We start from the raw sequence: 15781 nt of genomic DNA on the forward strand, positions 1-15781 counted from the left end.
TCTTGATACATGCATAAACAGCGAGCACTTAATATGTGACTTTCTGTGCAGCCCCTAAGGTGTATGTCCATGAACACCTAGACTTACAAGAAGTGAGTTGGATGATGGTGAGCGGTCATTCAACACAGAAAAGGACTAGTACTCCTTTGTCTCCAGTGTGACAGCCCGAGGGCTGTCACACTGGAGTGTTGCGCTAGCAGGACGGTAAAAAAAGTCCTGCTAGCCGCATCTTTGGAACGGTGTGTTTATCGCTGCTGCCCATTGAAATCAATGGGACATCGCGGCTGTACCGCCTGCAATGCGCTGAACCCTTTCTCTGCTGCTAGCGGGGGGTAAAAGCGCCCTGCTAGCGGCAAATCCGCCCATAGCCTCGGCAGTAAAAATAGCGGAGTTTTACCGCCGACGCTATGGGCGGTTCAGTGTGAGAGGGGTCTAACAAACCAGGTTTTATTGCAAGGGTGGAACAAATCTTTAAATCTTTTTCACTAGCAATTATGATAATCAATGACACTCCCAAACTGTTTTGCAGTTGTTGCTGACACACTCCAATTATTTAATTAGTGTGTGTGTCAGCAAGGGGGGGGAGTCATTGATTATCATAATTGCTAGTGAAAAAGAGAGACTTAAAGATTTGTTCCACCCTTACAATAAAACCTGCTTTGTTAAAAAGAAACAAGTATTGCCTGTTCCAGCCATCAAGCACTAGTCCTTTTCTGGGTTGAATGACCGCTCACCATCATCCTACCCAATTCTTGTAAGTCTAGGTGGTCATTGACAATACCTTAGGGGCTGCACAGAAAGTCACATATTAAGTGATCTTTGCACATGCATGAGACCACCCACAGCTATATATATTATAGCTCCGAAACAGACACAGAGAAGTGCTAAAAATTGAGAGAAATGAATAACATAATATAGATATATAACACATTAACAAAAGCTTCAAAAACTAGATTTGCCAATGGTGAATATGAACATATAAACATTTTCTATTTAGACTGCATCTATTAAATATGTAAAAAAAAAAAAAAAAAAAAAGATGAGTTTGGCACAAACTGCTAATGACTTTTGCAGTCTTACTGCATCTTCTCTGAAGTCACTAAGCGTAGCTTTTTTTTACAATTGGTATAAAAATAGATATGCTTACTGCATAAAAAAAAAAAAAGAAAACAAAAACAACTTTGTTTGCTGTGTGAATTTGATGACCACAGGCAACCTATATAGTTATAGGTTAACATTGAAAAAAATTCTAGGTTCAAATACAGAAATAACCAACATGATGAAAAATCCTAAAAGAATTCCCGCATTCTGCAAGAGAAAATATCCCCAACGACTGCAGCCATGGTCGCTTGCATCATTGTGCAACATCTCAGGTACCTGCAAACCATAAACAAGGATTATGTTTCAGTACACTGGTCAGAGAAACAAGGATCATCTTTATGTGTCCTGTCACAACACAAGACTAGAATATTACATATGCTGTATAGAAATTCAGCTAAAGTATGCAATATATAGTCATCCAGACAATGTTACAATATACTAGTAAAAAATATTGCTATAAATAAAATCCGGTATATTATAATAAAAAAATTAAAAAAAATAATGATAAACACCCGTTGACTCCTGGGACTTTGACATCAAATCACAGGAGGCATTGTTTTCTACTTAAGAGGTGGCACTACTCTTGGAGAACTGGCAGATTTGCAACACGTCTGCACACATGGGGGGGGGGGGGGGGGGGGGGAAATAGCTGCGCCCGCACACCTAACCCCCACCTGCGCACAGATATTCTACAAGTCTCCAGCTTCTGACGACGACAGTGATATCAGGTTATTTGTACCCGTAGTGCAGCCCAGAAACTATAGTGCACATATTGTTTGTTTTTTGTCCTACCTAAAAAACACACTGACACCAATTAAAAAAATAAAATTAAAAAAAAATAATATCCTGCCCCTGACCATTACTTGACTCAAACACTAACCCTGGCACTGACCTAGATCAAACATCAAAGTGGAAGTTTTTTTTAACTTAATGCATTCTATGCATCAAGATAAAAAACCTTCTGTGTACAGCAACTCCCCCTAATACTTACCTGAGGTCCCTCTCTGCCACTGGCCGTCGCTGCTGTCAAAGTCAGCTAGCCAATCAGGTGAGAGAGGGGGCAGGGCCAGGGCTCTGCTTGGGTGCCCCTATTGCAAGCTACTTGCAGTGGGGGCACTGAACAGGGAGGGAGGGGCCATGATCACAGACGAGTGACCCAAGAAGGAGGATCCAGGCTGCTCTGTGCAAATACACTGCAACAGAGCAAGTATAACATGTTTGTTATTTTTATGGGAAAACAAAAACAAGAGACTTTACACTGGGTATCTTTTCTTTTCTAAGGAGAACAAGAGAGAATGAGAACGAGAGAGAGCTTCACAGTGATTGATCACTGTGGTAGTCAGAGACTACTACAACAATCAGGTGACCCGGAATGGGGAGTTCAGGGCCCCGATTGTTAGTATGGGACGCCAGGCTCTCCGGCGAGACCCCAGCACAAAGACAGATGCGCATATATGCGGCCCCACAGTAAAACGCCCAGTACAGTGAGGCCGCATATATGTGTTATATCGGGGGGGGGGGGGGGGGGGAAGGGGTTAAGGAAGGTAGCATGAACAAGAGGCGCCGGGAGCCGAATATTGCAGGAGTTAAATTTACCAGTTGATCTTATTCTGTTTTTTGCTGCACTCTAGATTCTGGTTTAGAATATCTATTATTTTGTTCTTCAGCAGAGCTGTGGGAGAAGGGGAAAAAGTCCATAGCTACATTCAATCAGGCCAATACCCCTACATACCAAGGTTTGTAAATTCCAGTAAACTTAATATTAAAAATATGCACTTACCATATCAACAAAAGCCACATACATAAATAGTCCTGCTGTAAGAGCAAAGATCCACATTGAAACGTTCTCTGCATAATGGCCTATCAGAATCCCAGTGATCATACCCAGGTACGCAAGCATAGCAGACAAGACATTGTATAACACTGCTTGTTTTACAGTCATTCCAGCTTTCAGGAGGACTGCAAAATCCCCTAGGAAAAAAAAAAAAGTGAAGAAACATGGTCACTAAACCATAAAAGCACACATAAGAGAAATTACAGATCAACATTCTTTATAGTTTCTGAACAGCGGACTATCCAGGCTTAAAAAGTTCAAATAAGCTTAAAAGCTTATATACTACAAAAAGCACAGGAGTCATACTTACTACTCCTGGGCATTCATATATTGGAATAGTGTAATTATGTGGTGTTCCAGGAATCATTAAAAAAGTGAAATATTTTCTGAGGACAGACCTTGTATGTTAATAAATAGAAACAGTGGAATGCAAGCACAGAGAGCACACCGGCCAAATGAGTATATTTGGGAAATAGTCATCACTATTCGTTAAAATCAACCCATCATCCTGAAATGGGATACACTATGTGATCCTAACAGCTTCCACTTGTGTGGCCACTAATGAGCCAAAAGCTGAGCATCAAATAAGATGCCGCAGGCTATCGCTACCCACAGGCCTTCCGTTTTCATATTACTACATAAACCCAGAACTGTAGTCAATTCAAAGAAAGTCATGAACAGAGAATTTACCAACCATTTAACAGAAGCCAGGTTTTCTCCATTGTATCAAGGAAATATTTATAAGGTTAGCATCATCATACAACAGTCAATGTTTCAGGTCTGGCCTGGGCCCTTTTAACCACTTAAAGACCGGAAAGATTTACCCCCTTAACGGCCATGCCATTTTTTGAAATGCGCTGCTTTAACTGACAATTGCCTGGTTGCGCAACGCTGTACCCAAACAAAATTGGCACCCCCCCCACACACACACACACACACACAAATAGAGCTTTCTTTTGGTGGTATTTTACTACCTCTGCAGTTTTTATTTTTTGCGCTATAAACAAAAAAATTAAAAAAAAAAAAAAAAAAATCGTATTCTTGATTGGTTTGCAAAAAAGTTATAGTATCGACAAAATAGGGAGATATATTTATGGCATTTTTTTAAATTTTGTTTTTTACTAGTAATGGAGGTGGTCAGCGATTTTTAGCAGGATTGCAGCGGACAGATCGGACACTTGAAACTTTTTGGGGACCATTGACATCTAAACAGCGATCAGAGCTAATAGTCACTGTATAAATGTCACTGGCAAGGAAGGGGTGATCACTAGGAACAGCAGATTTCTCTCTACTCCCCTGTCAGAACAGGAATCTGTCTGTTTACATCGACCGATCCCCGTTCTGGCTCTGAGGAAAAAAATAGTGCTTACATGCTTGTTGGAGCTCTTTATCTTATCACATTAGCACCCCATACTCACAAATGACTTAAAGTGTCTGTAAACCTCTGACATGAAATATGAACAAAGTCATATCCCTCTTTAGTGTGTATGGTCTCAATCCAGAGCCTCTGCTATCTGCCCGAGAATCTTCTGACAATTTTTCATGACACCAAGAGGTATAAAGGTGACAGGGGAGAGACCTCCAGCACACACCATGTGACTGACAGTCTCAGCTGTTTTTTTCCTTGTTGTATTGTTGAATTTATTTAACCCCTTCATGAAGAGGGTAAAACAAATCCAATTCCCTGAACATATGTTTGCACCTTTTACATGTATTCATAAACATGTACATATCACTGAAAACCTATAATATATAACATACCACGAAATCTTGTTCGCTTGGGACTTGTAATGGGAGTCCTGAGGATCATAGAGAAAGGAGAGCTCCCTCACCATCTTGATAAAGGTCTCAGTATCAAAATGAGACCCTGGGGTTGATTTACTAAAATTAGAGAGTGCTAAATCTGATGCAACTCTGCATAGAAATTAATCAGCTTCCAGGTTTGTTTTGTCAAAGTGGAACCAGCTGAATTAGAAGCCGATTAACTACCATGCACAGGTGTATCAGATTTTGCAATCTCCAATTTTAGCAAGTCAAGCCCACCATCTCCTCCATCTTCCTTAGCATTTCTGACCAAATGGATTTTTGTTGATTTGCTGGTGGGGAGATAACTGTACATGAGATAAAAAAAAAAAAAAAAACATGCATCAAAATGCACAAAACACGTGATTTCCATGTTTTAATGCATTTCTTTGGAGAGAAAAAAAAAGATGCTTCAAAAAGCACACCAATCTGCATGATTCACACTACAAAAGTCGCTCTAAAACTTTTGAGCTTCAGGCATTCTGGAGTGGAGATGTAAACCATCGCCATAGAGATGCACTGATTTTTCTTTTCCCCTGAGCATTTCGGAGCTTCAAGTTTCATGTCACAAATCGCTCATGTGTGAATGGGCCCCCCCCCCCCACTTTGAGGAGTAGCATTTTGTTTTCCCTCCTTATTTCTTGCCTGGGGGAGAATGACATTCTTCCTACCCACCCGCAGCCTTCTAGAACACATTGGGGCTATTTACTGAAGGCAAATCCACTTTGCACTACAAGTGCAAAGTAAAGAAAAGTATACCGCTCTAAAAACAATCAATCCCTATTGCTTCCGTCCCAACAAACCAAGAGGGTGCTGGCTGTGCTCAATTACCATGAGATGAAAAATCCTGGATCGCTGCACTCCTCAAAAAACAATGTCTTTATTCAAAACATGAAAAAGCAACAAAAATTCAAATGGAAAAAACAGCCAAAATTCATGCAGTCAAACAAGAAGTGGATTAGGAAAAAAGAGCTGACATGTTTCGCACTGAAAGTGCACTTAGAAGTGCAGTCGCTGTGGATCCGAGGGGGACATGCAAAGGAAATAAACAGCATTTTAGCTTGCACATGTTTGGAGAATAAAAATCAGCAGAGCTTCCCCTCATTTCAGATCTACCCCTCAGATTTACATTGAATGCACTTACAAGTGCAAAATTTAAGTGCAAAGTGGATTTGCCTTTTGTAAATAACCCCCATTGTGTCCCAGGAGGCTGTTGGACTAGACTCACAACACTGCACAATTCTGCTTATGCACAGTGGGGACCTGGCTGGAATTCATGAAGAGGCTTGCTCCCGATTCCAAATAGGCAGCACTGGTGGTGGCCCACAGTGGTTGAAAAAGATAGCTGCAGAAAGCCAGCAGTGGATTCTATGGACTGGCAAGTACCTGATTTTAAAATAAAAAAAACATATGGGGCCGGATTCAGAAAGAGATACGACGGCGTATCTCCTGATACGCCGTCGTATCTCTGAGTTCCGACGGTCGTATCTATGCGCCAGATTCAGAGAATCAGTTACGCATAGATCTCCCCAAGATCCACCAGGTGTAAGTGACTTACACAGTCGGATCTTAGGCTGCAATTCCAGGCCGGCCGCTAGGTGGCGCTTCCGTATTTTTACGCGACGAATATGCAAATGAGGAGTTACGCCGATTCAGAAACGAACGACCACCCGTCGCTTTTTTTTTACATTGTTTGCGTCCGGCTTTTTCCGGCGTATAGTTACCCCTGCCCCTGAGGGGTAGCTAATGTTAAGTATGGCCGTCGTTCCCGCGCCGAGTTTTAAAAATGTTTACATCGTTTGCGCAAGTCGTTCGCGAATACGGATGGACGTAATTTATGTTCACGTAGAAAGCAATGACGTCCTTGCGACGTCATTTAGAGCAATGCACACTGGGAGATTTTACGGACGGCGCATGCGCCGTTCAAGTAAAACGTAAAAAACGCAGGGTCAGGGGAAATTTTAATAAAACACGCCCCCTACATCCCCATTTGAATTACGCTGCCTTACGCTGCAACACATACGCTACGCCCCTCTAACTAAGGGCGCAAGTTCTTTGTGAATAAAGAACTCGCGCCCAAAGTTAGAGCGGCGTAACGTATCGGAGATACATTGGCGTATCTGTCCGGCCCGCGTAACGTATCTGAATCCGGCCCATGATGTGTGGCAGACATATCTAAGCGTCATGGACAAATGCAAGACTGATCAGCTACAGCCATGTAGTTTAACCTTACCTAATTCATGTGGTAGTTCATGACAAAAAACAGCTACAGATGTACTTAATCCACTGGATAAGCCTTCAGTAAATGCTGCTCCTGTAATTTAAAGCAACCATTAGTAGAACACATTATGTATGCAAAGAATAAAAAGTAAATACATTAACAAATCAACAAGCTTAAATATGAAAGAGCATTCATAAGAAGCAAACTCCAATCAGGAGCAAAATGCAGTAAACAATAACCAATAAGCAAGCAACTTCCAGTGAGCAGACTTCAGTAAATAGAAAGCCAGGATTCTCTGGGCTACTATACTTCTCACCAGTACGCCAAATAATCTGGTCGGGGATGCCTTTACATAAACACAATCCCCAGCAGGACTGAGTTTTGGATTTTGCTTTAGTAATCATATTTAATAAATAAAAAAATGAGTTTAGACCTTTTGGATTAACAGTTCAGCTGTGAAAAAAAAAAGTGTTAACTCCACAGTAATGTACAATAACCAATATTTATTTGAAGGAAAAAAGCACCCTCTTTTTATTTATGTTCTATAAAAAAAAATAAGAAAAATAGGGTTAAAAAAATAAATAAAAAAAAATTAGCCCTTTATAGTACAAAGAGAATAATCACTACTGTAAATATTACTTTCACTATTCCACAGTAAAAAAAAAGTGAACTCCCTTACAGTAGCGATTATTTGCCCTTTTGTACTATAAAATGGCCATTTTTTTTTTTTAAACCCCATCATTATGTTACTAAACGTCTTAGGCCTGGATCGCACCTCTGGTTTTTGGTGCTTTTTGAAGAAACACACTACAGTTAATTTACACGGCTTCCTATGGGACACTTTTGCATCTACACTTTTTTCAGCTGCTGCGTATTTGAAAAGTTACATGGGCAATATTCAAGAATGCTTTGCATCTTCTGAATTAATGCAAAGCATTCTTTAATTGGACAAGTCCAAGAGGCTGGACTCTCTCTACCTCGCCCGAACAGAGGACCCTTTGTTTGCATTCAGAAAATACAAACCATTCTCCCAATGGCTCCCTGTGCTGAGCAGCTAACCTGTGTTCACAATGCGTCAGCCCAGCTGATCAGCAGGAGATCTGGAAGCAAGGGAAGGTCACTGGAGTAGTGGTGTCTACTTCAGTGATTTACAGCTTCCAGGGCCATTGGACAGGTACGGTATTATACCAATATAACTATGTATAACATGCCAATGCCTGGAAAGTAAGTGCCAAAATTGCTTAAGGTGCTAAATGCTGTCAATTAGAGCTGCACAATTCTGGGCAAAATGAGAATCGCGATTTTATTTGCTTAAAAATAAAGTAAAATCTTTGTGCAAATAGTGTGACATAAAATATTGCAACAACCATTAAAAAAATAATTTATATATATATATATATATATATATATATATATATATATATATATATATATATATTAGGGATGCACCGATTATCGGCGGCCGATACATATCGGCCGAAAATAGCATTTTTGGGTCCCTGCCGAAACACAGTAAAAATTGCCGATAATAAAGTTTTGGGTTGTACCATTTCGTTTACAAGAGGGGGGGTTCTTATGTACACGCAGACCGCCAGACACACACTCTGGCCGCCAGACCTGTACATAGCGCGAGCAGCGGCAGTGGCACTGTACAAATTGTGTGCCGACTGCCGATCGCGCTCCACCGGAGTCCTCCTAGCTCCTATTTCCTGATTTTTGGACTCCCCCCTACTCTTTGGACTCTCTTGGTATAGTCCAGCAGCGTGAGCCGCGTGACGTCACGGCCGGAGGCGAGGGAGGACTCAGAGCGCGCAGGGAGCTGTGTCGGAGCCTGTGAGCCTGTAATCACACTGCATGCCTAGGAGGAACCTAGCAGTGTACTAAAAGTAAGCAGCAAAAAACCTTTAACCGTTAACTAACTGAGGAACTGAGGTGCCATTTTTTTCACAGTAACACAGTGAGGCTGCAATTGATATTTTTTTTGGTAGTCAGATAAGGCAAGCATGGCTCAATAACATACAAACGTTTAACGTTTGTGTGTTATTGAGCCATGCTTGCCTTATCTGACTACCAAAAAAAACATTAATTGCAGCCTCACTGTGCCATCACATACAACCACTGTGCCATCACACGTCACCACTGTGCCCATCAAACGCAGCCACTGTGCCATCACACGCAGCCACTATGCCACTGCCAACACACGTCACCACTGTGCCCATCAAACGCAGCCACTGTGCCATCACATGCAGCCACTATGCCACTGCCAACACACGTCACCACTGTGCCCATCAAACGCAGCCACTGTGCCATCACATGCAGCCACTGTGCCATCACATGCAGCCACTGTGCCAACACACGTCGCCATGTGCCCATCAAACGTAGCCACTGTGCCATCAAACACAGCCACTGTAACCATCTATTATTGCCACTGCCAGTTTGCCCCATCAATTGCCACCACTGTGCCCATCAAACGCAGCCACTGTGCCATCACACGCAGCCACTATGCCACTGCCAACACACGTCGCCACTGTGCCCATCAAACGCAGCCACTGTGCCATCACACGCAGCCACTATGCCACTGCCAACACACGTCGCCACTGTGCCCATCAAACGCAGCCACTGTAACCATCAATTATTATTGCCACATCGATTGCCGCCAAAAAATTGAAATAGGGGGAAAACAAAGAAAATTCATTTTCGGTTTCGGTTTCGGTTTCGGACTGAATTTTTTTTTTATTTCGGTTTCGTTTCGGTTCTGAAATTTCCATTTCGGTGCATCCCTAATATATATATATATATATATATATATATATAAAAAATATTATAAATCAAAAAAAGTAAAAAAATTAATGTTTGGGGGTTCCAAGTAATTTTCCAGCAAAAAAAAAAAAAAAAAATAGATTTTAACAACTGTCAGAAAAAGGGTTTAGTGTTTAAGGCCCCTTTCACACCGAGGAGTTTTTCAGTTTTCGGTTTAGCGCTAAAAATAGCACCTAAAATACCACCTGAAAAACTCCTGCCCTGCAGTCTCAGTGTGAAAGCCCGAGGGCTTTCACACGGAGGCGGTGCGCTAGCAGTCCTGCTAGCCGTGGCTATACAGCCGGCAATGCGCCGGTGGGCGGTATTAACCCTTTTTTTGCCACTAGCGGGGGTTAAAACCGCACTGCTAGAGGCCGAATACCGCTGCAATCCCACGGCAATTCCGATGGTATAGCATCGCTATACCGTCAGCGCACCATCCGCCCCAGTGTGAAAGGGGCCTTAGTGCCCCTAATTTACATACAGAAGTCTATTCCTTTGATGTAAAATACAAATTGAGAGAAAACTCTCTGCATACCAAAGATCAGGAAGATGGGAAACCCTTTGTCAAGATCGCAACGAAAAAAATAAAAAAATAAAACTGCGATAACGATTCATTGTGCAGCTCGATTGTCAATAAGACCACATTCACACATGTACAATGTTGCTCTTTTTTTCTTCTAACAACATATTTTTTTTTTTTTTTTTTAAAAGAAGACCCCATTCAAACCTAGCGCAATGGAAACGCACACTTGTTTTTCGCACAACATGCATAGGGCAGTCCATTGAAATCAATGGCCTGTCTTACGTGTGACAAGCGCAGCGATGTAAATTAATGGAGCATTTTGCTGCATTCTGGTTTGAGCATTATTTGCTTGTCGATTTAACTCCCACAATTGTGGTACCATTAAATTTTTCTGCGCATATTTCCAGAACGCATGCGAGCGGAGCCTTATGGAGTCTTCAAGTGTAATTAAGTATTTTATATTAGTTAGACCCAATATGTATATGGCCAGGTTGCATAAAAACAAATGAAAAGATTAAAATTAGGCAACGATAAATAAAAGTCTACCACAATCATTTCAGTAACTGCAGGTATTCCGTTTCTGTATTCTATATAAATCAAAGTAAAATGAATAAAAACGGTTTGATGTCCGTTTCTGAAGCTGCAAATATGTAAGTTAACCCATGCCCCCCTAAACAAAAACATCAGGATAAGAAGAAGTTGTGCAAACCGTGATGTTATATGGAACAGACAAAACCTTTTTTCCAGTGTGGGTTAGAAGCATTAGAACCTCAGTCAGGTTTTGTTTGTGGTTATCCCATTGGAGAGCTTTTTACTTTCTACCTTCTTCACTCTTGTCACTTGCACAGAAAGTGAATGGAAATCTAACATCCAACAGTGATCAGCAGAACATTTATTCACATGACGGCTTTCAAGTGTTATTTCCCCAATGGGGACACAAACATAAACAAAATCTTTTTGCATCTCTTCATAAGTATGACTGTTAGAAGCATAGATACCCCATAACCAGCATTCCCACTAAAATAATTGTTTTACTAAATTACAGTAGTAGTAGTAGATGGTCCATAAAAATGCAAATAGTGTTTTGTAGAGTTGTTTAATATCTTACCAATAGCTAAACCATCACTGAAGTTGTGCAGTCCATCACCCATTATTACCATCCAGGCCAAGGTGGCAATGCCAGCATCTTTAAGCTCCTCCCGGGAGTAGCGCTGAGAATGGCTATGTGGATGGTGATTTTGGTGATGATGATGATGTAAGATATGGTGGTAGTCATGGTGATGATGTATAAGGTCATCAGACTGTCCAAGTGTGTCATGAAAGTGAGAATGACATTTGTTTTCACATCCTCTGGAGACGTACTCCCTGTAACTAGTTTCATCATGAGACTGAGCAATCATTATCTCCTCTTCTTCCTCTGGAGCAGTTGGCTGTTGAGATACATCTTGTGCTTGACCATCTACGTAGCCTTCATTATCCGTATCTTGATAAAAGGCAAAAAGTACCAAAAATTATTTTTAAACACAAACCGTATTTTAAGCATAATGACTCGTGATCAACATTTTAGGTTATCTGCAGTGTCTCTTGGTTAAAGTATTAAAACATAAAAAACAAAACATTTATAAAAATTGAAAAACTTGTATTTTTTTTTTACTTCCTTTAACCAGTTCAGCTCCAGAAGATTTTACCCCTTTATGACCAGGCCATTTTTGCCATTCGGAACTGCGCTACTTTAACTGGCAATTGTACAGTCACCTGCATATTTTTTTTTTTTTTTTTCACACAAATACAGCTTTTTTGGTGCATCACCACTGGGCATTTTATTTTTTGCAACATTTAAAGCTCTATTTGTGTGGGGAAAAAAAAAAAAGGACATCAAATTTGTTTGGGTACAGCGTCGCACAACCGCGCAATTGTCAGTTAAAATAACGCAGTGTTGCATTGCAAAAAATGGCCTTATTAAAGGGGGTAAATCCTTCCGGTGCTTGAGTAAACTAATGTGATGACTGCATTGGTTTATAATTTTTAGGCCAAGAACAGTTTCAGCAAATACAAGAAAAAGCACAAACAATGTTATCTTCCTTCTGTAAACTACCAATTGCCCCCAACGCCATGTAATGGAGATGAAGACATGTTTGGAGCCCAGCCTGGGTAGCAACCTTGGCTCCCTTCATAGATACATTGGAGTGAGTAAGCATAGCCACACTAGGACAGAAGTGTGTAAAAATACAAACAGAAAACCAAAATGCTGCCATCACATCTAAAAGACTGGAAAGATTCAATATATCCAAATTTAGTTTTTAGGTTTAACCTCTTCCCGCCGACCGTATGCACATATGCAGCCTCGGCTTAAAGGAGTTGTAAAGGAAAACATTTTTTTTGCTGAAATGACTGGTTACAGGGTATAGAGACATAGTTAACTGATTCCTTTTAAAAATGATTAAAAATAGATAAAAATCAATCATATAATGTACCTACAGTTTCAGTTTCGTTTTTGCATGCGGTTACATGCTTCTGTGATGAACAGAGACAAAGAGCCAATACAGGGCAGTGATGGTTTGTAAAACGAAACTGATTGGTGCTAAGGGGTTTTAGACACACAGTAATCACACCTCCTTGATTAGTGCCACAGAGAGAAAGCTCCCATGACTTTTTTCATCAGGAAACAGACTGTTCAGAACAGAGAAGGATTACAGCAACATCAGAGCAAAAACGAACAATGAGGACATGAAACCAGGACTGCAGTAAGGTAAAGGAATCTATTTAGCTAAAAAAAAAAATGTTTCCTTTAGTGACCCTTTAACCACTTAAGGACCGCCTCATGTAAATATACGTCAGCAGAATGGCAGGGACAGGCACATGCACGTACCTATACGTCCTCTGGTTGACGTGGGTCCGATCGGGACCCCCCCCCCCCCCCAATACATGCGGCGGTCCTTAAGCCTCGGGGAGCGATCCGGGACGACGGTGCGGCTATTCGTTTATTGCCGCCCCGTCGCGATCGCTCCCCGGAGCTGAAGAACGGGGAGAGCCGTATGTAAACACGGCTTCCCCGTGCTTCACTATGGCGGCGCATCGATCGAGTGATCCCTTTTATTAGGGAGACTCGATCGATGTCAGTCCTACAGCCACACCCCCCTACAGTTGTAAACACACACAAACTGAACCCTAAATGTTACAGCGCCCCCTGTGGTTAACCCCCAAACTGCAACTGTCATTTTCACAATAAAGAATGCAATTTAAATGCATTTTTTGCTGTGAAAATGACAATGGTCCCAAAAATGTGTCAAAATTGTCCTAAGTGTCCGCCATAATGTCGCAGTCACGAAAAAAAAAAAATCGCTGATCGCCACCATTAGTAAAAAAAAATAAAAATGCAATAAATCTATCCTCTATTTTGTAAACGCTATAAATTTTGCGCAAACCAACCGATAAACGATTATTGCGATTTTTTTTTACCAAAAATAGGTAGAAGAATACGTATCGGCCTAAACTGAGGGGAAAAAAAATGTTATATATGTTTTTGGGGGATATTTATTATAGCAAAAAGTAAAAAATATTGAATTTTTTTCAAAATTGTCGCACTATTTTTGTTTATAGTGCAAAAAATAAAAACCGCAGAGGTGATCAAATACCACCAAAATAAAGCTTTATTTGTTTGTGGGGAAAAAAGGACACCAATTTTGTTTGGGAGCCACGTCGCACGACCGCGCAATTGTCTGTTAAAGCGACGCAGTCCCGAACTGTAAAAACCCCTTGGGTCGTTAGGCAGCATATTGGTCTGGGGCTTAAGTGGTTAAAGGGGTTTTACCGAGATGATGCATGCAGCATCCTGATTTTTTTTTCTTTTAAGAGCGGGCGGCTCTTCAAGAATAACAACCAAAAAGCCCCTCAGCTGTTATCCCGTAGGAGCGGGAGCCCCCCCCCGCCACTCTTCCTGGGACTCCCGTCCCACTGGGATACCCAAGCCACGATCTGGCACTTCCGCTGGCTAGAGTGAGACTGGAAGGAAGCCAGAAATGGCTTCGCTCCAGTTTCCTTCATGTAAACATGCAAGCAACGTCACGTCGTCACGTCCGGCTTACTCGACTGCCAATGGTGCCGTTAAAAAAAAAAAAAAAAAAAAACAGTATTCAGAATCGCCGTTTTGTGCAAGTACATAAAGAGTACGTGTCACCACCCATTACTGTCACAAGGGATGTTTACATTCCTTGTGACAGCAATAAAAGTGATCAAATTTGTTTATACAAAAAAAATTGGGCTAACTGGCATTTTTTTTTTTTTTAAAGTGTATTTTTTCCTGAAAAATTGCGTTTGAAAGACTGCTGCGCAAAATACAGTGCGATTATATAAATAAAATGTTTGGGGGTTCCAAGTAATTTTCTAGCAAAAAATACTGATATAACTTGTAAGCGACAAATGTTAGAAAAAGGCTCAAGTGCTATCATTTATCACTTGTTCGACCAAAAATGTGGTTTATATGTTGACGTGCCCTTGCGGCCTACATTAAGTGGGTCGCACTATTCGTAAGCTTGAAACTAGACTCAAGGAGCACTTGGCAAATATTCGTAAAGGTTTTGTGAATCAGTTTATCAAAACACTATACTCTGTGCCACGATAAAAGCTTAAAAGGGTACATCTTTTATGGCTATAGACAAATTTGTTCCCACTGGAGAGGTAGCCATACTAGGAGGATGATCTCAAAGATGGAGACTTGGTGGATTTTTTGTTTAAACTCTTATAGACCGGGATGTTAATGCCTTTATCAATAACAGTTGATCCCTATACTACGCTCCCCCTTTTAGCTATTTTTAGTTAGTTTGATCTTAAAATATTTAGATTTTCTGTATTACCAGTTTTCAACCACTAGATGGCGGTACCACGTCTATTCCATAGTCTGTTTTTTGAATAAATTGTGACTTTATTAACCAGTTAAGACCCAGACCAATATGCAGGTTAAGGACCTTGCCCCTTATTGCGATTCGGCACTACGTCGCTTTAACTGACAATTGCGGTCGTGCGACGTGGCTCCCAAACAAAATTGGCGTTTTTTTCCCACAAATATAGCTTTCTTTTTGTGGCATTTGATCACCTCTGCGGTTTTTATTTTTTGCGCTATAAACAAAAATAGAGCGACAATTTTGAAAAAAAAAAAAAAAAATTCAATATTTTTTACTTTTTGCTATAATAAATATCCCCACAGTTTAGGCCGATACGTATTCTACCCATTTTTGAGTTTATCGATTGGTTTGCGCAAAATTTATAGAATAAAATGGCAGTTGTTGCAATATTTTATAAATCGCACGGCATTTGCACACCAGTCTTTCAAACACAATTTTTTGTGAAAAAATACACTATGAACTAAAAAATAAAACTGTAAAAGTTACTTTTTTTTGTATAATGTAAAGGATGATGATATACCGTGAGAATTGTGATGATTATTCCAAGCAGAAAAGTATATATTTTTTTTAGGAGTTCTAATGTAGCTTATGGGCCT

The 15781-nt window shown here is 40.7% G+C and overlaps 1 protein-coding gene across 2 annotated transcripts in view; it reads right to left on the minus strand.

Moving 5' to 3' along the window:
• Positions 1–1151: 1151 nt before the first annotated feature.
• The window catches only part of SLC39A6 (solute carrier family 39 member 6), a 53849-nt gene continuing 39219 nt past the window's right edge, over positions 1152–15781 (minus strand). For both annotated transcript variants that reach the window (XM_040353511.1, XM_040353510.1), the window contains exons 6-9: positions 11393–11767; positions 6972–7052; positions 2882–3072; positions 1152–1377 (exon numbers count right to left, since the gene is read on the minus strand). In XM_040353511.1, coding sequence (XP_040209445.1) covers positions 1225–1377; positions 2882–3072; positions 6972–7052; positions 11393–11767 — 800 coding nt within the window. In that variant the 3' untranslated portion in view covers positions 1152–1224. The remainder of the gene's footprint in view (positions 1378–2881; positions 3073–6971; positions 7053–11392; positions 11768–15781) is intronic.

This window comes from Rana temporaria, chromosome 5 (assembly GCF_905171775.1).
Source record: "Rana temporaria chromosome 5, aRanTem1.1, whole genome shotgun sequence".
NCBI lineage: Eukaryota > Metazoa > Chordata > Amphibia > Anura > Ranidae > Rana > Rana temporaria.